The sequence below is a fragment of the Glandiceps talaboti genome, chromosome 15, assembly GCF_964340395.1.
Source record: "Glandiceps talaboti chromosome 15, keGlaTala1.1, whole genome shotgun sequence".
NCBI lineage: Eukaryota > Metazoa > Hemichordata > Enteropneusta > Spengelidae > Glandiceps > Glandiceps talaboti.
In genome coordinates this window covers 19,650,383-19,675,086 of record NC_135563.1, presented here as the reverse complement: position 1 = coordinate 19,675,086, position 24,704 = coordinate 19,650,383, and the positions used below count along the sequence as shown (strand labels likewise).

Genomic DNA, 24,704 nt, shown 5'->3' with positions numbered 1-24,704 from the left:
TTCCAAAGTACGGTGTTAGCGAATAAAGCATAATCTAATACTTATAATAACTACATTTTCAATATGTACTAATCCTGGGGTATCAATATAACCAATCTATTATAGAAAAGTCACCTTTTCACTTTTCAGTCGTGTGTTTGCAATAAACAGAAAGTAACCTTCATTTTTATAGTATTGATACATCACATAGATATATATACATAAACATATAAAACATTAAAACAAAAAATGGAGTACATGACTGAACATATAATATATACATCAAAGCATCTGCTATGAAAGCAAGTGTTGTTTCAGCTTCTAGACATGGCAATGGTGTGATATATCATACATGCAATACTAGCATGCAATACACTTTTAGCCAGCAAGACAATGTGGCAGATAATTTTTTACATTTATGCAACAACTTGAAGACAGTCAGCTCCGCGCCAGCTGAAATCCTTAGAATTGACCCAACAAAACAATAACTTATTAGCAACTGTATAGAGCTTACAAATAATCTAATTTTAAAGTTATTGAGTACAGGACATACTGGTTGGCTTTCCTCACTATCAGTATGTGGTTTGGCTTTCTGAAGGGAGAGGTGAAGATCATATCTGAGGTGATGGTCCTGTCTAAAACCTTATAAAAACTTTTCTTTCATCAGATTATATCAGTATGCAACACTATACCTTGTTTTGATAACATCTTTTAGATTGATATGTTACTAAATGTTCTATTGGCAATTGTACATTACAATGATTATTAAGAAGGAAAGAATCCTGCTGACTGCAAAGAATTCCGCTGACTGGAAAGATATTTACCAGTGATGTACACATTCATCTATACCCCATCACATTTACTACATCACTTATAGTATTATAGTATACTCCTGCATACTGAACACTTGTTTTCTTTCACAATATCACCTACTATTAAGTGATATGCCACTATCGCCTGTTACTTTTCTCATCAAACTGAAACTACACTACCATGGCACTGCTGGAAATCCAAACTGTCTTTAATAAGTTACTTCTCAGCTGTAATGTGGCAAAGGGCACCACACTGCCATCAATCAACATCATAACCTAATGTTTTAGCTATATTGAGTTGTTGTTTCTCTCTTTCAGCAATGTATATAATTGCAACATATAGATATTATTTGCATGGTACTTAGATGTTATTCCCCAACATTTGTCTTCATTCAGCCAAGGAAAATATGAGTGACCTAAGGGGCCTTTGTCACTATGAGTCACTAGACGAGTATTTTCCGACTGAATGAAGAAAAATGTTGGAGAATAACATAAATTATACCAGGGCCAGTAATATCAAAGAAAAATCAGGGAAAGTAACGACAATTTTGAAAGTTTTAACTCATATTTCGAACACAGCACAACAAGTGGTGTAGACACATGTTGTTGTGACATAGACACACATTGTTGTGATGTAGAAGGACCACAGTATATATTGCATATTTTTTGTTCTCAATGGCTCGCGCATGGTATAATTAGATATAAGTCCCAAATATTTTTCTTCGTTCAGCTGATGAAAGTACAAGTGACCTAAGGGGTCCTTGTCCAGTGCTTACTGAACTTGTAAACAGTCTTTCATGGTATCTGATACTGATACCATTGTTTTGAATCTTTTAACACTTACCAAGGTTTTCAAAGCCTCAAAAGTGGAGAGCAAGGTGAAGAAGAATTCAGTTTGAATTAGAAAATGTATTTGATAACAGAGAAAACATTTCAAGCCCCAACCCCCATTTTCCACTGATACAGCAACATAATTAAGAATCATTTCTTCACAAGATTTGAAAAGTACTAAAACTTTTGAAGTTACAAAAAGACATGCTTAGAAATAGTTACAATATTATAGAACCAGTGAGTACTTTGAAAATACTCATGAAATAGGCAGCCTCCTTTAGGGATTAATATAATTTTTTTTTCACCAACTAAACATAGATAAAATGTCTAAGAAAAACTCTGCACTGACTGGTAAGTTGGACCTTTGTGACTTAAACACTGAAGTTTTGTTTGTATGAATTTCAAGTGACTTGGTCTGCATATATTTGCATTTGATACACAGCATTTCAGTGTGAAAGGACGGGTTGGCATCACACATGAGTTACAACTAACACCAGATGTTTGCTAGGTTTACATATCACATGTCGTGATTGTAAAGACCATACAGTATTTGGTAAAGTTCTCCAAACATGCAAAACTTTCTCTCAGATAGATACAAATACTGTAAACCATAGATGTCTATGTGTAAACTGGGATATTTTCGGCACTAGAAAATTTTGCGTTTTTACAGTCTTCAGCTAGTTCTCAAGACTAATTTTTACTAATTACCAATTTTTACTAATTACCAGACTGGTACACTGTGTTCATGTACAAGAAAGCATTTCAGTCACAAATTATTTTTGTGTTTTTATGGTCCAGCAATGCGAAGATTTCAATTGTTACTGGCATTTCCTCAGACTCCAATGCACAAATACATTTTCTCATAAAAGTGGCACAAACACCTGAACAACTGTATATACTGCATCACTGCATATGAAATATCACAAGTGCTAGGGTACCCTACACTGTCACACAGGGAAAACCTCACTGTATGAAGACTGGCCTTCACAACCCTGGTACTATATAAAATACTACTAATAACATTATATTTCTGGGTTGGTTTTCTATTTTCTATTTTCTATCTACATAACAAGGCAGCCTATTTTAGTCGGTTTCTAATGTGACACTAATAATGACATTATATATCAATCAACATACATATATTTGACAGAGAAGATGATTAAATATTTCAAGGTGGCCATAAGATATAGTAAGTATTCTCTTATTAAATATAACTACATTATTTTATTAGAATGTGACAAAATATTTCAGATATCTTTGGTTTTCATATTAAATAGTGTTATGGCAATACATAACATTTTTTATCATATGTACATTTTTGTACTGCGCATTCTACATGCACGCCGACGGATTGTACATTTTTGTACATGTACACTGAACACAGGGTACTGTAATAATTTGATTAATGTTTTCAATATCATGCATTTGAGTTTAAAAACGACAATTTCAAGAATGCATATACTGTGGATGTCTATCAATTTTGGCTCTCAACTTATTTAGCTTAAACAATTTGCAGCATGAACATGGAATACCTTTCACTGTCTGATAATTGACAATAACTACAAGTAATAAAGGCTGTTATTTAAATGGCAATAAAAACATAAACTCACAAAAGTGATGTGGCTATAACTATACACTGAAGTCAAAATTGTCTAACTATCAAAATCAGTGGTACCAAAATGAGACAAATTGTCTTTGTGGTATTAGTCCATATAAAATGCCACTTACTACTAAAACTATGCAATAAAGGGAAAGTTTGTTACTAAAACTATGATCCAATATGAACACATATACTACTTGTAATTCTCAGTGCATGTAGTATCAATTTACCTAATAGATAGTCAATGAGTTTGGGAGGGTTATGCGCCAATAAACGAGGGGGCGTAGCCCCCAAGTTTTTGGCACATAACCCTACTGAATGAGTTGTCTATCTTACTTATACTACGGCGTGATTGGCTCAAATGGATCTTTTTCAAAATTTTGTGTAATTTGTTGCATGCAAATTGAGTGCTGAGCGTAATTTAGGTCACACCCCTAAGCAAGAGTGGGTTATGGCTCCATATAACCAACCGAAATCAAGGTCTCTGATTAGCCAAGTCGATTTAGCCGTAGTATAACTCATACTAGAAGGTCAAAATAGAACAACAATGTTGATTAATTGTCACAAACACATACAGTAATTGTGTTGTGCATGGCATCATGGTGATGACCAATAACCAGAATTAGACCGTTATTTTCCTGACATGACAAGCTTGTAAATATTCTATTTCAGGTAACAGTAATTTTCTCATCAAACTCTATATGCACTGTTCACTATTATTACATGGACACTAATCATTAATATTTATATTTCATATAAAGTGGAGGGAAAACGTAGTTTATCATAGTATTATAACACCTAGGACTGGGAAGCTTTTTTTTTTAATTTTCATTTATCATACATTCTGACACACACAATGTATTCGTAATATTCTGTTGAAAAGTTGAAAACATAAACTTTAAACTGGTATATGTAAAGTATGAAAGTATGTATCTGACCTGTTTGGAAATGCAACTATTGTGGTAGACTCACGAGTACTACTGGTTAAAGTTTAAGTACGCATTTATCTGACCTATATTTTACAAAAAACAATTTCTCAAAAATTGACAAAATTTCGAACTATCACTCACTATACACAGTGTTCTGAACCAAACTCTTGATGCAAAGCTTGCATTACAATGATTGAACAAATTACAAGGCAACAGAACTGTTACAAGCTTAGACGGATACAGACATTTCTATTGCTCTCAACAATGTACAAAATGTTATCAGAATACATATTTTTTCATTTAATATTTTTTTTTTCATTTAATACATCTTGGACTTTTTTCTATGACTGGAATGTATGAAGACAGCGAGGGAGATTTATTTTGTTGTTACACTGGACGATTATCATCACTGCAATCTGTTGAAAACCACCATTTTCTACATACAGGTGAAAGAAGTTGATCATAGTGGCCAAACTATAAAATCTTTTGTTTTAATGATAACTGAAATATGGCTCATTAGCTTTTGAGACTTTACACCAAAGCTATGTACTAGTTAGCGAATACAGTTTAGAAAACATTTTATTAAAAAAATTATATCTGATTGTTTAATGTTTTGTTGACCAAAACTGAGGTGATAATGGGAGCTAAAGAATGTCTTATCATCCATGATTAAGTACTTTATATTGTCTATGACACTCTTTCTACATAGAATGAATACTTATTTGTAAACTCTACTCTGTGCAGGACAGATAAAATATGATAAGACCACATTCCCTCTGTATAGTTTTCAGTTGATTGTTTGACACATAATAAAGAAATCAGTTATGGTGATAGCAAGGTACCCAAAGTCCATCTGTGTTGTATTAGTAGCAACATGGCTTGAATCTTTGACTAACTTTCACACCATGAGTGGGCTTTTTGCAAGAAGTTTGAAGTTTGTGTTGTATTGACATGATTTAACTCTACAACAGTACAGTACAGGAATCAGCTACAGTGATGACAAGGTGTTTGTTTGAACTTACTCTTCTTGACACCCTTCCTCATATTCCATTCTACGATAATGTTTAGACAATTTCACTGCAAGTATAATACTAGGAATAAAGAAGAACAAACTCCAACCCAAAGAAAACCAGAAACAGTTCTGAAAAATGAAGAAAACGGAAAATACATGATTGAGGTATTTTATTCAACTGATCATCAATGAAAACATTACTTTTTTCATTGTGACAGTACAACCAAACAGATCAAATATCATTACTGGTTTATTACACTTTTTTCATAAACATGATATTACAGCACAATTCAAGTTACTGTTCAGTTGCCCTGTCTGATACAACCATGCAGAAACCACTAAGAGACTGCACATGCTACACTGTTAAGATAGTAAGATTGAATGAACACAATTTCTTTCAACATTTAGTGTAAATGAAATGAATTAACATGCCACGATGCAGACATCAAATGTTGACATCATACCATTGGCACTCATGTGTCTGTATCTTATTGTAACACATGGTTTATTTACACAAAATCTAGTGATAAATTGCAATCTTGCTGTCTTAGTGTACAACATGCAGTTTCCGACATTGGTTTCTGTGTGGTATCAACCAGAACTGCTGAACGGCAACTTGAAATGCACTGTAAGTTCAAAACTGACAATGGCAAAACTCATGACAAGGGTCAGATGAAGTATCAAAATGCCAAAACTTATTGGCTACTGTATAATTTGGAGTGTGTTTGATAAGTATCAGCCAACAGCCATATAGCTGGCTGCTTGCTTACCTATGGCTGTCTACTTGTTACATATTTATTCAACATTCATGATTCATTTTTTTCACAGGACTCTCAGTGTGACCTTTAACCTTTAATGTCAGACTATCTCAACATAGCTTATCCCCACATCTTTATTTGAACAAACTGTATTGTTGTTACATTGCAGCTCTGCAACTAGTTGGTCCCTACTTTTCTGATTTGATATTTTATTAGTAAAAACCCAGATTTTGGATTATACTTACAAATGAGTCTATGACATAGAAACATATAGCTATATGCATTGACTCAAAGAGATTCCATACAGGTAAACAAGTACCAAGGTCCTGGTATACCTGGAAAATAATACCAACACATTCAATGGGTATGTGTAATTGATACAGAGATTTGCATAATGATCTGTGCACCTCGTGAGTACATCGGTCCGTTAATAAACTGAAATTGTGCAGCTATTGGCAAAGAAAACCCATGAACCTTCTGCTATACTTGGTCGTAAAGTACTGAGGAGTTTATGCAGAATGTGTAACACCAAACAGTTGAAACAACAATCCTATACTCTAGAACTGATACAAATGATGTAATGTATACATGTAATGGTCATATCAATAAATAAAGACAAAAAGACATCAACAAAAACAGAAAATAGGACCTAAAATAATTTTAAAAAGAAATTCGTTTCCACAAATTAATGTGATGACGTGACTGTCACAAAACATTACTTTCATAGATTTAAATATTCCAGTTGTGAAATGTAAGCTGTTGATAATCAATACCACATAGACAGACTTGGCCTAAATAGGCATCTCTAACAATCAGCAATCGCCTCTCAGAAAGCTGTCGTGTGAGGGCAGTATAACAGTTACTTACTACTCTGTGTACATATGCTGCATACTGATCTGCATATCGTAAGACACTGTCCTGGAATACTAGAAGATACTGCAATTTGAGAAAAGAAAAACAGTTTATGACACATCTATCCTTGGAATTTGTCTTGTTATTTAGTTTTCGTATTCAAAGATAATTATTTTAATAACTGTCTGTCTACACACAAAAGAAGGTATAATATGTCACAGGAGATGAAGACAATCGTGATCATGTCATTTTTTCCTGAGCAAAGAAGAATATTACCTATTTTTACAAGTGACTGTGTCTTGTGTACCTTAAAGTAATGTACATCAAAGATTTGTCTATTTGAGTTATCTAACATTTCCAGAATCATGTAATAATTTTCCAAAGCATGTCGACCTGTTTATGTCTTTCAATTACGATCAGATTGAATGAGAGACCAACAAGTCCATACAACTTACACTTTTTATAACTTCATCACCAGTAACCTGGATGTATTCTTGTGTTGCTCCAGCAGAGTCTAACACTGATCTGATGTCACTCTGGAAAGAAATTGACAGCACAGACTGTTATAAAGATTATTTTGATATAAAAGGTGAGACAAGTTATAGTATGTTGACAGACTGGTGTAATATATGTTTTGCATTTGTTGTCATGGCAATAGATATCAAATTGGTATTATATATGCTTTGCATTTGTTGTCATGGCAATAGATATCAAATGATATTATATGTGTGACTGAAATGTGATAAAAAAGAGAAGTATAAATTTCACATATTTCTGGATCCTACAACTGTGACAAATATAAATTATCAACAAAAATCATTCTCTCATTCACTTTTAAATAGTTTGCATAGCTCTTAGACTATCATTTACAGATGAATCTCATTATATTTTTAGTTTACCTGTAAAGTAACTGACTCTGCTTTCAAGTTCTCAATATTCACTTCTAAGACATCCTGCAATGATAGAAGACAATACGGTAATGAAGATATGGAAATTTGAGGTATCAATCATTAACTTGTAACAAATAAGGGCATGATTGGAAAATGCCCAAAGGGCAGGGGTAGTATGTCCAGTCAGTCAAGTGCATGTAGAGGTCCTATGCTATGAAAACTTAGCCAGTAGCTAGATACACACAAACACAACTTTTGATTTTGAGTAGACATTTGCATGAGACAATTCTCTCAAAATTCAACAAGGTGGTCATACTTTGGACTAGGTAAGAGCTTACAGTGATCATGATGCAACACATGTTTGTTTGTCAACAAACAAAAAACACTTCTACACACACATACATATGGGATGATCACCAATCGTTAAGTTAATCCTGTTTTGTCCAACTTGTTGTTTTCTGTGTACACACAAATACATCCCTGGTAGAAAGAGGATTAATACCTACCACAATAGCTTTCATATCATTCACATCGTTGTCTTGAATATTTCTCAGATCAGTTGCATAGGATTCGATATCAGTCTTTATGGTCTGTAAACAACATTACATTGTAGAATGTCATTGCACACAATTAATCAGTGTTCTAACCAGTATATTTTCATAGACGATAAGGCCAATAGTCACTTTATTAGTCTAGTTCACACCGGTATATGGTATCATTACGATTTAATACTCCTCCACTCAAATTTAGTTATAGACCACGTTGGCATCCAGACTATCACTTTACAGGAGTCACTCTTTTTATAAATTTGACAAAGTGTCTAAGTTAACCTGTCACAAGCTGTGCTAAAACTACCTACCATGGTACCAGGAAAAGGTTTCTGTATTTATCACAGAGTAATTTTTCAGTCACTGGTGTTTACTTATAACCAAATTGTTGTTAATGTGTCTAGTAAGAGGTTGTCCCTCCTTAAGGTGGAGATTTTGATATACATGAACTAAAATAAGCTGATATCATTGCAATGAATTTTTGATAGTATCTTGCCATACCCCCCCCCCCCCACACACACACATACACACACACACCATGAATTTATTACAGTATCACCCGTCCCATACAAAACAATAATGATATTGGGTTGAACTATGTGAGTAGGATGTATGACTACTCCTTGATCATGGCTGACCATACTCATGAATCTATGACGTTAGCACCCATCCAACATAAAGACAATGATATTGGGTTGAACTAGGAGGCAAAGTGAGTAGGAGGCAAAACCAGGAAAAGGTGTCACCCCAATAATCCTTGATTGTACCTCTTGCCATCCCCATGAATCTATTTTAGTGCCACCCACCCTACATAAAACAATAAGATTGGACTACACTATTTGTAAACCAGGGGTGATGTAATACTTACTGGATCTGACATATGTGTAGCTGCTGTATCCATAAGAGTTATTACTTCAGTAAGATTTGCTGCAGTAATACCTTTCCTGATCTGTTCAATAGAAGTTTTTTTCGAAAACATTCATTCATTATTCCAAAAAGAAAATTTTGTCAACGGCATATCATTAGCACAAATATCTACACTGAAACATAATGCAGGCTGTTACAATTAGAGATATAACATAATATAAGGTTAGCTAAGTGTCGTAACATCTTTCCTGATCTATTCAATAGATGTTTTGAAAATATTATTGCAACAAGAAAATTACACTCCTTATATAATTATGTTAGTTTTTCAGTGATATGTCATAAAACATTTTATATTGGACTACATCAAGATTAAAATTTGGGTGTAAAAACTTTGACTAAAGGATTTCATCAACCCCCCCCCCCCCCCATAAAAAAACACTGTGTGGTGATAAGAATATTAAAATTTACTTTCAACATTTCCTTACCTCTGTGAGATAACCATCAAAGTCAATACTATCCACACCAGTTACATTGAATTCTTCAAGTGAGTTCTTAGTATCTTCATCCAGGATATGTACATCTGACAAATCAATATCTAAGTCTGTGATGATGTTTTCCAATTCTGGAAACTCCTAAGATATATACACACATAAAAACTTTCCATTAAAATTGATGTGTGACTTTATTACTTGGTACATTGTATTGTCAAATATTGTGTTATTATATAACTAGCATATATTTGACAGAATTTGGCAGCATGTACAATAGAAACAAGTCCATATGTATCATCAAGAATGTAGTACATCTTGTAAGGTATGTCTCAACCTTTGATGCCACATGAAATTTTTCAGCTAAAATCATCCAGACACCACTCGGCCATCAACAACCCTGAATGGATTCGAACCACAACCACAGTGGTAAGAGGCAAGTGGTTTAACTACTCGGCCACCCACAACCCTGAATGGGTTCAAACCCCGACCACAGTGGTAAGAGGCAAGTGGTTTAACCACTCAGCCATCAACAACCCTGAATGGGTTCGAACCCCGACCACAGTGGTAAGAGGCAAGTGGTTTAACTACTCGGCCACCGATAACCCTGAATGGGTTCGAACCCCAACCACAGTGGTAAGAGGCAAGTGGTTTAACCACTCGGCCACTGACAACCCTGAATGGATTCGAACCCCGACCACAGTGGTAAGAGGCAAGTAGTTTAACCACTCGGCCACCGACAACCCTGAATGGGTTTGAACTCTGACCACAATGGTAAGAGGCAAGTGGTTTAACCACTCAGCCACTGACAACCCTGAATGGGTTCAAACCCCAACCACAGTGGTAAGAGGCAAGTGGTTTAACCACTCGGTATACATACTTTATTCTGGTTTGAGAATCACTAATTACTACAACTGTCACAAGGTCACAATTAAAAATCTTTTCAACATCTATTTTAACAGGTGTTAAATTTACAATATAATAAAATAATATCCGAACATCTGACATGAATAAAATACATGGTATATAGACTTAAATATTAAAGTGTCGTGTACTTACAGATCTGTAGTCAACTAATTTGGATATATTGACTATGTGTTCTAACATCATTACATCATATATAGCGCCATCTTCTTTGCACGCACTGTGAATCAAGTCAAAGAAAATTTCACATTATTTACCTTCAAGTGGCATAAACTCAGTTCGTAAGTTTTTTACTCCTTTCGTCGAAACTACTAACATAAAGCTTTCTAAATGTTTAAGTTGCCATATGGATGAGGACTGGGGTATTTATTTTGGATTGTTACTTTGTAAAACAATTTTATCATGACTTCTTACTCGAAAAATCAATGTGAAACAGCATTTGTTAAGTCCTTGTTTGAAACTCAATAAATTGCAAAAGCATAACAAATGTTCAAAATCTTTGTTATTGTATATACAATTAAAAACTTTTTACACATTTTTTAGTTTTTCTCAATGTATTGAGTTACAAAGACAGACTTAGTCAATGTTGTTTCACATTGATTTTTCAAGTACAAAGTCAAGATAAAATTGTTTTACAATTAAAAATCCAAAATAAACACCCAATCCTCATCTTTACTTTAATGACTGTATACTTTTAATGGCATTAAAAATCATCTTGTTCTGAAGTTGTTAGTACATTGTAATTTGATTGAATACAAGTTTCTGTTCTGCCAATGGCAAGCAACATTAAGTATGCTTCAATTATACCATAAGTATGTTTTACCGGAGTTTTCCGAAAACAAGCCCATCCGTAAAGTCGCCCATGGGCGATTATTTGGCGAGTGGGCATCTATTTGGTTTTTCAGATTCACTAGGGCAAGAATTTTGCCTTGTTATATTGGTAACGTTAGTTTTTATTTAGTTCGAATGTTCAGTTGAAAAAACCATAAACTTAGAGTGCCAATAAAAAATGGACGTTTTTTCCACGAGAAGAATGTGACCGTGAAGGTAGGTACAGACACTTTTGTGCTGACATCGATCATCAAGCCGGCAGATGACTCAGGATGATCCGCAGACGTCACTGTCAATGACACATTGCGTCTAAAAATAGGTCAGGGTAATTTGCATGTTACATTACGAGTGGGCACACGAAGTGAATTTAACATCAAGTGAGAGTTGATGTAATGTGTAATGTCATGTATAAATGAGTTCATGGAGATTTACAGCATGGATTGAGTGGGGATGGTTTGTTTGGTACTTTTTTGTCTCCAAGGGAAAAAATACTTTTAATTTCCCAATCATAAAACGATCGTACAGTGATGACAGACAACAAAATGCTGGCCGGTGGCTCGGTAATGGTAGTTCTCTTTTTGGAGTATGTGGTGGCCCTGATAAGGGCCGTTTGGTTTGGGTTTCAACATGTTAAATCTGAGGGTACCACACTTACTCGGTAATAGTGTAGTCAAGTGCAGTACAACGGAGGATTTTTCATACTGTGACTTCTTTACTCTTGGATAGGTAAAACCCAAGATTGCAAATCTGGGCAATACCTACTCTGCGAGAGTGGACGAATGCATTTTTTTTGGCTTGATTAAAACACTGCCAAATAATCGCCCTGGGCTTCTATTTAGTTCCTCTGTTGTGGTTCCGAATTTGCCGATTTTCCGAATAGTGGCCCAGGGCTAGTTTTCGGAAAACTCCGGTATATTACAGCCAAAGTTACCCCCAGAAGACATGTACTCACTCTAATATTCCATTAACAGTGAGAGGTACACTTCCATCTTTGAGAACAGCTTTACCAAGGAAATACTCAGCAGAAGGATCCAATAAATTTGGGAAATCAACAATCTGAAAGCAAGGAAGAAAAGTTATTACTACATAGTACTATTACCAGTCACATTTTGTTTAGATTTTGTCTAATTTGAATGCTTACCGGGTATAAGTTTTATCGACATCATATTTTATTGTCAGAAGATTTAAGTATTGACAAACATTGTTGTTTGTTATGGGTTGAAATCCCACTCGTGACAGGACTCAATCTGATTAAAATCTTATGCATTTAGCAGTATGGCTAGATTTCTTTATTTACCTCTAGTTCCTTCAATTTAGTGTTTGCTTGCAACATTGTTGTTCTGGGAGTAATTGACTTCTATTAGATATTAATCAGATTGCTTGGGTACCTTCACACCAATAATTAATAACTTAATATATATGTTGACTGTCACAACACCTGAGAGTCAACAATTTTTAAATCAATGTGCATGGTGTCACAGGATTACTTTGAATGCACATAGTAAATGACCTTTGACCTAACCATTGACCTGGCATGTATATAGTCAGAGGTCACAATCTGTTTACATCTATTGAGCAGTTGTCTGTGTATGGTATGCATACATGTGATGACGTGCAGTTTGTCACTCTGAGCATAATTGTGTTGTTAGACTAGTATACATTGATGACCAGTTTGACAACTTCAGCACACACATTCTGGTATATTCTGATATTCATGACCAGTTTGAAAACTTCAACACACATTCTGGTATATTCTGACATTCATGACCAGTTTGAAAACTTCAACACACATTCTGGTATATTCTGACATTCATGACCAGTTTGTGACAACTTCAACACACACATTCTGGTATATTCTGACATTGATGACCAGTTTGACAACTTCAACACACACATTCTGGTATATTCTGACATTGATGACCAGTTTGTGACAACTTCAACACACACATTCTGGTATATTCTGACATTCATGACCAGGTTGACAACTTCAACACACACATTCTGGTATATTCTGATATTCATGACCAGTTTGAAAACTTCAACACACATTCTGGTATATTCTGACATTCATGACCAGTTTGACAACTTCAACACACATTCTGGTATATTCTGACATTCATGACCAGTTTGACAACTTCAACACCCACATTCTAGTTTATTCTGACATTATTGATTACCAGTTTGACAACTTCAACACACACATTCTGGTATATTCTGACATTATTGGTGACCAGTTTGAAAACTTCAGCACACATATTCTGGTATATTCTGACATTCATGACCAGTTTGAAAACTTCAGCACACATATTCTGGTATATTCTGACATTCATGACCAGTTTGACAACTTCAACACACATTCTGGTATATTCTGACATTCATGACCAGTTTGACAACTTCAGCAAACACATTCTGGTATATTCTGACATTATTGATGACCAGTTTGAAAACTTCAACACACACATTCTGGTATATTCTGACATTCATGACCAGTTTGTGACAACTTCAACACACACATTCTGGTATATTCTGACATTCATGACCAGTTTGACAACTTCAGCAAACACATTCTGGTATATTCTGACATTCATGACCAGTTTGACAACTTCAACACACACATTCTGGTATATTCTGACATTCATGACCAGTTTGACAACTTCAATACACACACATTCTGGTATATTCTGACATTCATGACCAGTTTGACAACTTCAACACACACATTCTGGTATATTCTGACATTCATGACCAGTTTGACAACTTCAACACACACATTCTGGTATATTCTGACATTCATGACCAGGTTGACAACTTCAACACACACATTCTGGTATATTCTGACATTCATGACCAGTTTGACAACTTCAACACACACATTCTGGTATATTCTGACATTCATGACCAGGTTGACAACTTCAACACACACATTCTGGTATATTCTGACATTCATGACCAGGTTGACAACTTCAACACACACATTCTGGTATATTCTGACATTCATGACCAGGTTGACAACTTCAACACACACATTCTGGTATATTCTGACATTCATGACCAGGTTGACAACTTCAACACACACATTCTGGTATATTCTGTCATTCAGTCTTACAAACTCTGTTCTTTCTAGAATCAACCACTGTCATAAATTGTTTCTGGGTGAATTACATGATAATTATAAACAAATATTATGCAGTCTTACAAACTCTGTTCTTTCTAGAATCAACCACTGTCATAAATTGTTTCTGGGTGAATTACATGATAATTATAAACAAATATTATGCAAGTATGAATAAAGTAAGCATATTATGAAGTGGTAGTACGTGCTGTTTAAAACATCATGATATACTAGCTCAGACCCAAATTTGTTCCTAAAATCAAATTGATTTTTAAGTCTGCAACCAAATATCAGCACCCCTAATCATGCAAATATGATTTCAACTTGTTACTGTATTACTTATGGATAAAATTGACTTTTAAGTAACATGTAAAATCTCTAATTCTTAGTATTGATGGCTGTCTGATTGAGACCACTATATGAAAAGTCATATTTGACCATGTCTTTCCACGGAGGTAAATCATGAGTGGAGGATGTGTAAATGTGGTGGGTATGGGTATGAGACAAAGTTCCACCTTTGACTTAATTTACCTATAGTGAGATCTCTCCCCTGGGAGCTGTAGACAGTCAAAAGTGGTACTGTGTCTCATACTACCCCTGGGCAGAGATGATGGTTGGGTGGTTCACAGGTATGGGAAAGGTTGGGCAAAGGTGGGTAAATTAGACTTTTCGTGTAGTGGACAATATAGTACTCTAGTTACAATTAGTGCAGTACATGACATATGCATTAACTAGAAGTAATGGATTGATTCTGATACTCTGTTAATCTACATTCAATCTACAATCAATCAAATAAATCAACTTAAAAAGTTTATCTCAAACTGTGTTTTAGAGGCACTCTATCTAAGTCATAAATAAGTATGTGTCCATGGTAACGCTCCCACACTTGTTCTACTTGAACTGCTCAGTAATGTTTATCTTTCTGAACCTGGGGAATCTTATTGTCACATGATATGTGTATAAGGCCTGTTCATGTACACAGACTCGAGTAGCCTGCCACCATGGCGGCTGCCTCTAGAGGTACGGCTGAAGAAATTCTGGATAAAATTGGAGAACATTGTCTGTCTTGTTCAATTTGTTTGGAACAGTACAAGGTACCTAAAATTCTACCATGTCAGCATACATTCTGTCTGCACTGTTTGGAGACTCTTGTAAAGAAAAGGGGAGACTTAAACTGCCCGATATGTCAACAAAAAGTTGATCTACCATCTGATGGCGTTGTAGCATTGAAGAATAACATTTTCGTGACCGCTCTGCTGGATATGGTTGAGGAAAGACCAGAAGAGGCAACGAAAACACAACATAAATGTGAGTTTTGTGAAGAAAATGATGCTACACACATTTGTAGAGATTGTGAGCAGTATTTCTGTGATGACTGTCTTAACTCAGTACACAAGAAAATGAAACATACTAGCTCACATAGAGTACTGTCTGTAGGAGAACATGAAATGGCAAAGTTTGCTATGCAGTCAGCCATTTTATCTAGTACTGTATATTGTAAAGGTCATCCCCACAATAAGGTCAGATTTTACTGCGAAACCTGTCAAATACCAATCTGTAGAGAATGTAAAATTCGAGATCACGATCACAGTATTCCAGACAACAAAGAGTTGTCAAGAATGGTGGAGAATTTGAAAGTGAAAGCAAAGGAGACAGCTGAAAGTAAATCTAAAGTTGTAGATTTATGTAAGAAAGTGAAGGATCAGTTTGAAGTAGAGAAACATAAAGTAACCGAAAAAGGAGAAACCTGCATAAAGATTTTGAACACAAGAATAAAAGAAATTGAGTCTCAGATTAGAATAATTAAAGGACAACAGGATACGTTGATAGAAGAGTTGGAGACAGATTGTGATCAACAGGTCAAACAATTACAAAGCCATCTTGCTGATTTGAAATTGAAATATGAAAATATTATCAGTATATCTCGAGATGTAGAGCTTATAATCAACGAGGGCAGTGCAGCTCAAACTGTGTCCAGCAAAGCTACACTTGTACAACGTGTGGAAGACTTAATTGCTATGGAAACCAAACCAGATATCAATGAGGAAGTAGCTACATTCAAACCTTCTGATGATGTCACAACAGATGGAATGCTGGGAGTTATTATATATGATGTGTGTCCATCTCGGTGTACGGTTGACAACATTCCGAAGATACTATTGAAAGGTGAATCTGTCAAGCTACTGATAACAACTAAAGACAGCAGAGGTAAGACTATCAAAACAAACCAAGAAGTGAAAGTGAAAGTAAGAAAACCTGATGGGTCACAAGAAGACATCCCAGTAACTGACAACAAAGATGGAACGCACACTGTGACAGTACTGGGGGAAGTGGATGGTAAATGTCAAGTTACCATGGTGATAGGAGATCAACCAATACCAGGATCACCAATAATGATACCTGTCATCAGAGGTTTGGTGAAGACTATTGGCATGAAAGGAAACAATAAAGGGCAGTTCAATAAGCCTATCAGTGTCACCTTGAACAGGCATGGAGACTTTCTGGTAACTGACAAAGAGAATTACAGAATTCAAATGATTGACATTCATGGCAAATGTAAGAAAGTTTTTACATTTACACAATTCGAGAAGAACTTCTTGCCAAGTGATGTAGCAATATCAGCTAATGATGAATACTTCATGACAGATCAAGATAACAAACAGGTAGTAGTAAGTGACGAGGATGGGCATGTCATCAGATGCTTTGGACAAAATGAACTCAAGTATCCAAAACGTATCTGTATTAGTCCTCTGGATGGTACTGTCTATGTTTCTGACTGGGATGGATGGCTTGGTGGTGAAACAGACAAGGAAGGTAGTCACTGTATTAGAAAATACAGACAGAATGGTGATTACATCAATTCCTTTGGAAAGTATGGTAATCGGAAAGGCGAGTTCAAAGGACCCTTCTTCATGTACATTGACCATAAAGGAATCTTGTATGTAACTGACGGTGAGAATTGCTGTGTCCATGTCTTCAATGCCAATGACAAGTTTCTGTACAAGTTTGGCGAACCAGGTGAAAGTGATGGCGAGCTGTATGGTCCCCATGGAATAGTGATGGACAAGGACAGATCACTGTATATCAGTGACATGAAACACCGGGTGCAGAAATTTGACATCAATGGAAGATTCATCTGTCGTATTGATAGAGATGAAGATAACCTGTCATCTCCTGGTGGCCTAGCACTGATTGATGACGTACCAGTCAAATTAGTTGTACCTGATATAGAAAATCACTGTCTGAAAATATTTGTGCAGTGAGACTGGTATTTGAACTATATAAACTGAAATAACAGAGTTTAATAAACCAGTCTGTATTTATGACATGTCATGTGCAAGGCAAATTGTATGTGTTTGAACAGAAAATACAGAACTGGATATATGTCCTGCACGGTTGTTGATAACACTATTAAATGTTAGGTCTTATGGTACTTTTGTATATTGTGCTACAATTATCATCCACAACAAGGATCTACAGTGACACAACAACCGTTCATAATTCCTGAACTCTGTGAGGAACACACATTGCAGCCTCTGTAGGCACGTGGAATGAAAGCATTCACACAACAACCTCTATCCTACCAGGTCCCAATTATACAAATGGGTTGACTGGGGCACAATCAGGGTTCTACTGATACCTGTATATATTTATCAATCTTAGAGTAAAGAGTTGAATTCAGTTCTTTAAATACAAGTCTTATAGTTTGAGCTTTTGCACAAATAATTGTTTCTAAAAAACAAGAACTATGACTGTCCTTCACTAAAGAGTGATATGATCACCAAAAATAATACATGTGACACTGTGTATATTTCTTATTCTATATCACCTGTGTACATAGTACAAAAGAATTTGGTCAGATTTTATTAAATACCACAAAGTGTTTGCTATTCATGCATCATATATTGTTGAAATATAGACTTACTTTGACAAAGAAATCTCGTGTCTGTAGAGGCTCACAAACCAATTTCTCAATGTTACCACCAAGCAGGAATGACAGAGTGGTCAACAACATCAATAGGGGTGCAAAGATGAAGCAAAACAGTACACCACTAAAAGATAGACAAAAGAGAATTATTTATCATCAGCACACTAAAATGTAAATTTATTTGACATGATATATCATATCTCACTAAAATTTAACTTTTAAGTATGAATTACCTGCAGTTTTTGATAGTTATGGTTGAACCATTAATTACAATCATGGTAGAATGCACCTCAGGGATGACTTTCACTGAAAATCAAACTCCTTACAGTGTCTCCAAACTTTTGAAATATAGAAATGTACTTCTGGTTCTTTTGAAATACTAAAAGAAATTTGGGGTTTAACCGTTTATCAACTGTTTCCAAGGAAATCGACAATACTATATTTTCTCAGTGAGTTAGATTTTCCCACTGTATTCAGCAGCCATGTTGGATTCTAAAATGCTGGATGTTTTGAACTTTATTTAAAATTTGGCATACAGTGTGGTGAACCCTGATTTTTTTTTTCTTGATCTTAACTGAGAATGGGTTGAAGTTTTCTTGAACAAGGTAACACCAAAGTTTACAGAGTTAATTTTTGAGATGCATTTCATGTTAAAGTTGACCTGTTCTGATCAACATGACCAGACAGCTGAATGTTTTATAAATAAAGTGCTGTAGAAACAACACCACTGTAGAAACTAATTTTGATACTATTACTTCAGTCTGTGGTTACAGAATTATAAATATTCCCTTCTGTTACAAAACAAGGTCTGTTTCAGTCTCAGAATCATTCTTGAGACTAAGATAAAAGTTATTTTAAATTCTGATTTTGCTTTCAAGAAAACACAGTCTAAGATGATGCCCTAGAGTATACATGGCACCCCCAGTTGGCCATAAAGCACTGTCTAGACTGTCGACAGTCGCTCACGCCTTTTTTTTCCCCTACGTTTTATCTAAACTTAAGTCGTCACCGTGCCGGCCCGATCTGGCAAAACACTACTAGATCGCATACTGCCACCCTCGATATCAGTATGCGATTATAGTAGTATTTCGCCAGATTGGAGAGCGGTGACGACTTCAAAGTTTAGATAAAACATAGGAAAAAGGCGCGAGCGACTGTTGACAGTCTAAGCACTGTCCTGTAACAGCCCTATTTTGTAAACATATCTCATCAATCATAGTACCCCCACAGTTAGACAAGAGCGACTCTGTTACAGTTTTACCCCATCAGCATAGTGCCCCACAGTTTGATAGCCATGATGTGTAACACTTTCCCCATCAACATACTGCCCCCAGGCAGACATCAGGCAATGTCCTGGAACACACACTTCATCAACATAGCGCCCCCACAGTTGAACAGCAATATTCTGTAACACTAACCCCATCAACTTAGATACTTACCCCATCAACATAGCGCCCCCACAGTTAGACATACAGCCACGTTCTACCGGTGCTTCATCCTTCTCATGACCACACACACCACATAGCAACCCCATGAAATAAAAGGTAACAATAACCAACACAAAACCCATCAATGTTGTACCAATATACCAGCTGAAATATAAACACATTTCAAGTAATCAATACACAGTTGAGTAGTATGTAGACACAGACTACATTGATATTAAGAAAGAAATGACAATGTGTCTCGATGAATTAATAATATAGTTATTATGCACAACTTAATTATATACATCAGAAATAGATTAAGACTTGTATATCAATAACAGACACAAACAAAATAGTATAAAATGAAGCCCTGAAATTGACAGACAGAAATGACCAGACTGATACAGTCATAAGACCAATAAATCTCTCCTTGTCATCTAGCACATTTTTGCATCACCCTTAACCTTCACTCTAAGAAGATGTATTGTGAAAGAAAATTGCTACTCTTGAGGCTATATGGGTGATATGTATTCACTTAATATGCATAGTTTAAGGCAGAGTTTAATAAAAGTGAGAAGGATTCACTATATAACCTATACAATGATTTCAATAGCCAACAGCTAACAGATGTTGGGTTTTCATAGCACTGTACAGTGCAACATAATTACATGTAAGCAGAAACCCAGCTTTTAGCTACATGTAACTAAATTATGCACAAACTGAAAAACTATTCTTGTGACATATTCTTAAAGCATAGATTTTTTTTTAGCACTTTACAGTGTAACATATAACAGTGGATGTCGAGGTATATGGTAACTACGAAAGCCACAAACTAAAACTATTGTTTTGACGTGTTGATATAAACTATTGAATGGACTTTGGTTTATTTAACTGAACGCACAGTACAAATATTGATGATGACTTCCATGATCTTGCAGTGTATATTTTTGAGAACTTCCAATATTTACACTAGCTACATATCTAGTTGTAATATAGGGTGATGTTTTGTGGGGTGCCCTCTTGTGACACTTCTTTTGAAGGCGACTGCAAAGTGAGTAACTGCGATATTCCATACTGAATGAGAACTTACAATTCCTAATTAAAGTATACCTGCTGACAGTTTATGACATGAAGGTCATGTCTTGTTGTATTCAGCCAGATCTGATGGCGATAGGTTTTCTTTTTCCTTTTATTTCCATAGTTTATTGTTTTTTTCTTCAGTAATACACATTAGGAGTGACATTATGCTGTCCCATTACATGTAATGTGTCAGAATTAGCCTACACACCATAATTCATAGTTAATATCCTAACATGGATATTATAACTGGCTTTATGCTGACCAAATTAACTGAGATCTGATAAAGAAAAGGTTTAGATTTCAAGAGAATATGTCCTGGTTCGTTTCATTTCCTATAACATCATCTTTCTCAAATTGGGTGATTTTACTCATTTTCTCTAAATACATATATGAAAGCACTACTTTTTGGTCAGAATTTATAAAATAAAGCCAAGCATATTACAGCATTTTCTTCATAAAATAATAATTGGATTGCATTCTGACATGATTTGACACTGCCTACAAATCATAAAAGATGATAATTACACAGTATGTGTTGGTACAAATTATGATAGATGGTATCACACCCTTTCACATTGTAAAATTTAATGTTATATTCACTGTCTAATATTTATGGAAAAGTAATATGAAATTTATGGAGACGACTCCTGTTCTAATCATGGTTTACAACTTTAAATTTTGTCACTGACAATATACAATGCACAAGCCACATTGCATGTGTTCAAACAGAAAATATGGGACTTATACAGGGTTCACACTGTATGTCATGACAACATGTGTCTATGTCACTAGTGCCTGTACTTTGAGTTGGAACATTAAAAAGTGACATTATTTTCTGCGATTTCCAATCTTGAACAAGTATAATAATAATTATATTACAGTTCAAAATAATTAACAATAATTATAATTACCAAACATTATAAATAATTAATTAATAATTACTGGCAAAAGTATAATATATATGCCATTCTAATATTTACACTCAATTGTGATTTCCTTCAAATTCCAAACCTGGGTGAGCTTGCTCAAATGCAAATGAACAGTGAAAAACTGTTATTGAAATGAACTTAGACTTACAAGGGTTTACAGTTAACTTATAGCAATGGGTACGTATGGGGATATCTTGAGGCATTTAGTAAAGAATGGGGTTTCAATGAAACTAAATGCATTTTACATTCATGTCACTGAAAACTGGTTCATAGTATACTCTCCTATAAGGCTATGTTATGAATCACACCGATTCACACCGATGTTATATTTGAAGTGTTTTTTCCCAAAAAAATCTACCCATCCGTGAGTGAGCTCCTTACGTACGTGTTACATCAGATTGCATGCTGTGGAAATCTATGCAAATTTACTGATTTCTCCCATCAGTGGTGTTTCCAGGGTTCCCAAATCTTAGCAAAAACACTACACAAAAGTAAGTTCCATACTAAATGAATTGCTATGCTATGCACTTATACCTGGAGGCATAGCTCAATTATACTGATCTACTATACAGAACAATGTAATTACAGGACCAGATACTCATATCAAATATATTACCTACTAAAGATTGGCACAGGTTCAAATTTTCATCTAGCCAAATCAAATTAAGATCAGCGTCGTCTGTAGATTTTTTTAAAAGAGGTAGTTATAAGTTTGCAGTCATTGCAAGCAGTGTCTGGTTGAAGGCTACGGAAGTGAGTATCTTCTCCTGAAAATGAAGTGTTTCTTGCTTTCTTGGAGGAAATAAAATGAACCTGAAATGGTTCCTAGTTTTGACATTATATAAGGTGGCTGGAACGTAGTTTTGTCAAGACAGTTCTTACAAATTGCAACATGGATAAAGTCAACTCTATCTTAATTTATTAATTTTATTAGTACCTTTTTAATAGTCAATGTAAAATCTAGGGTATTTTATCAGAGTTGCCACGCCAAAATTACGATATAAGTTGTGAAATCTATGCTATATTTGACAAGTCTTCACCTCTATTACCAAGCTTAGGTTCTCAAACTTAAGCAAAATCATTACCTCCTTCTGTTACCTTATTCTGGGAGAACATCATAAACTACAGTATTAATAGTTAACAAAAAATATGTTATGCACTGTAGTATGTAGGGAAGGTATGTCATGTTGTACATGTTCAGCCCTATTAGGCTTCTTAACGCGAGTGCTAGTTGATAGCATGGCACGAATGTCATATCTTACTGACTACATAGTATGCTATCACTGTATAAGCAAGTATATCAAGCTCATTACACCTTTTCTGATGTAGACACATCATTTCTGTTTCAAAGCAACCTGATATAAATTCCTGGGTTAATAACCGGTACTTACATGACACAGAAATAAGAAATAAATAGTTTAGTTTAGGTCCATTCAGGACCATAAATATAAAGTCATTATTATAATAAAGTAAATGACTGAAAATGTGCTTTTTTTAACCCTTACATGTTAGTAGTGAATATTGATGGTGAAAGTGTAATAAAACTGTAGTTACGTTTATTAGTGTTTATGGGGTAGAGTTGCAGGTGTTCTTGACAATCATTTTTCATCTCACTATGTGTAAAAATCTTGTTGTGGATTCGGAATCAGTTTTACATTGGAGGACAAAATGAGGCTAGTGTCATATTGAACCTCAGATTCAGTCTCATATAATCTCATTTATGATTTAAGGAAAATCACAACGACAGCCAGTGAAAGCCGGCAAACAAGAAATAATACCATAGAGACTACAGAAAATGTCTCATTTCACGCCCACTGTAAAATGTTACTTGTACAGATTTTTAAATAAGATTAAAATCTTTCTAAACACGGTGTTACAAATACATCTTTAGAATAGTGCCTACCACAAAACATATATCACCTGAACTTTGACCTACTTGGTGACAAGCTTTTATCTCCATTTTTTAGGTATTTTTTCCCTATTAGCTGAGACATACCCTTTCCTGTCAAGTGGATGTGAAGAGGTAACATTTCCTGTACCATCAATGGTAATATCTCTAGTTTGACTGCTGTTTGTTTGTTGTTTGGTGTCATCATTATTTTTCGAATGTGAGACTATGTGGGGCTGAATATGAGGCTGAATATGAGACTGAATATGAGGCTGAATATGAGACTGAATATGAGGCTGAATATGAGGCTGAATATGACTACATGTGAGACTGAATATGAGACTGAATATGAGGCTGAATATGAGGCTGAATATGAGACTGAATATGAGGCTGAATATGAGACTGAATATGAGGCTGAATATGAGACTGAATATGAGGCTGAATATGACTACATGTGAGGCTGAATATGAGACTGAATATGAGGCTGAATATGAGGCTGAATATGACTACATGTGAGGCTGAATATGAGACTGAATATGAGGCTGAATATGACTATATGTGAGACTGAATATGAGGCTGAATATGAGGCTGAATATGAGACTGAATGTGAGGCTGAATATGAGGCTGATCTGATTCTGAGACCAGATTTATATGCATCATTTTCCTTTCTACCATAACATGTACTGGGTATTATGCTGCACTCTGTATTTTATATTTTCCTCCTCCATTACAAAACAGACTTGTTTGCGATTTCATTTGCTACCATAATATATACAATTTCTTATAAATCTCTCTCAGTCCATTTACAGGTCTGTTTACTACAATAAGAATCTGGAATTTATATTTTTAATCACAGCTATCATCTAGTTTAATTTACACTTCATAAAATATACTGGGGTATTCACCTTCCTTCTCCATGATAACGTTTTATGCTTTCACTCTCCACAAATAAATGTACCTTGCTCACGTTTTCATTCCAAACATATATTTTGGTTAAATATTTTCATTTACTGTAATAC

General features: G+C 35.1%; 1 protein-coding gene across 1 annotated transcript in view; it reads right to left on the bottom strand.

Moving 5' to 3' along the window:
* LOC144446170 (prominin-1-A-like) overlaps positions 1–24,704 on the bottom strand; it is a 92,311-nt gene that overhangs the window by 1,387 nt on the left and 66,220 nt on the right. The window contains exons 12-23 of the mRNA XM_078135919.1: positions 19,801–19,953; positions 18,359–18,485; positions 12,274–12,377; positions 10,626–10,710; positions 9,564–9,710; positions 9,080–9,160; positions 8,170–8,253; positions 7,673–7,726; positions 7,229–7,309; positions 6,789–6,857; positions 6,167–6,256; positions 5,174–5,292 (exon numbers count right to left, since the gene is read on the bottom strand). Coding sequence (XP_077992045.1) covers positions 5,174–5,292; positions 6,167–6,256; positions 6,789–6,857; positions 7,229–7,309; positions 7,673–7,726; positions 8,170–8,253; positions 9,080–9,160; positions 9,564–9,710; positions 10,626–10,710; positions 12,274–12,377; positions 18,359–18,485; positions 19,801–19,953 — 1,194 coding nt within the window. The remainder of the gene's footprint in view (positions 1–5,173; positions 5,293–6,166; positions 6,257–6,788; positions 6,858–7,228; positions 7,310–7,672; positions 7,727–8,169; positions 8,254–9,079; positions 9,161–9,563; positions 9,711–10,625; positions 10,711–12,273; positions 12,378–18,358; positions 18,486–19,800; positions 19,954–24,704) is intronic.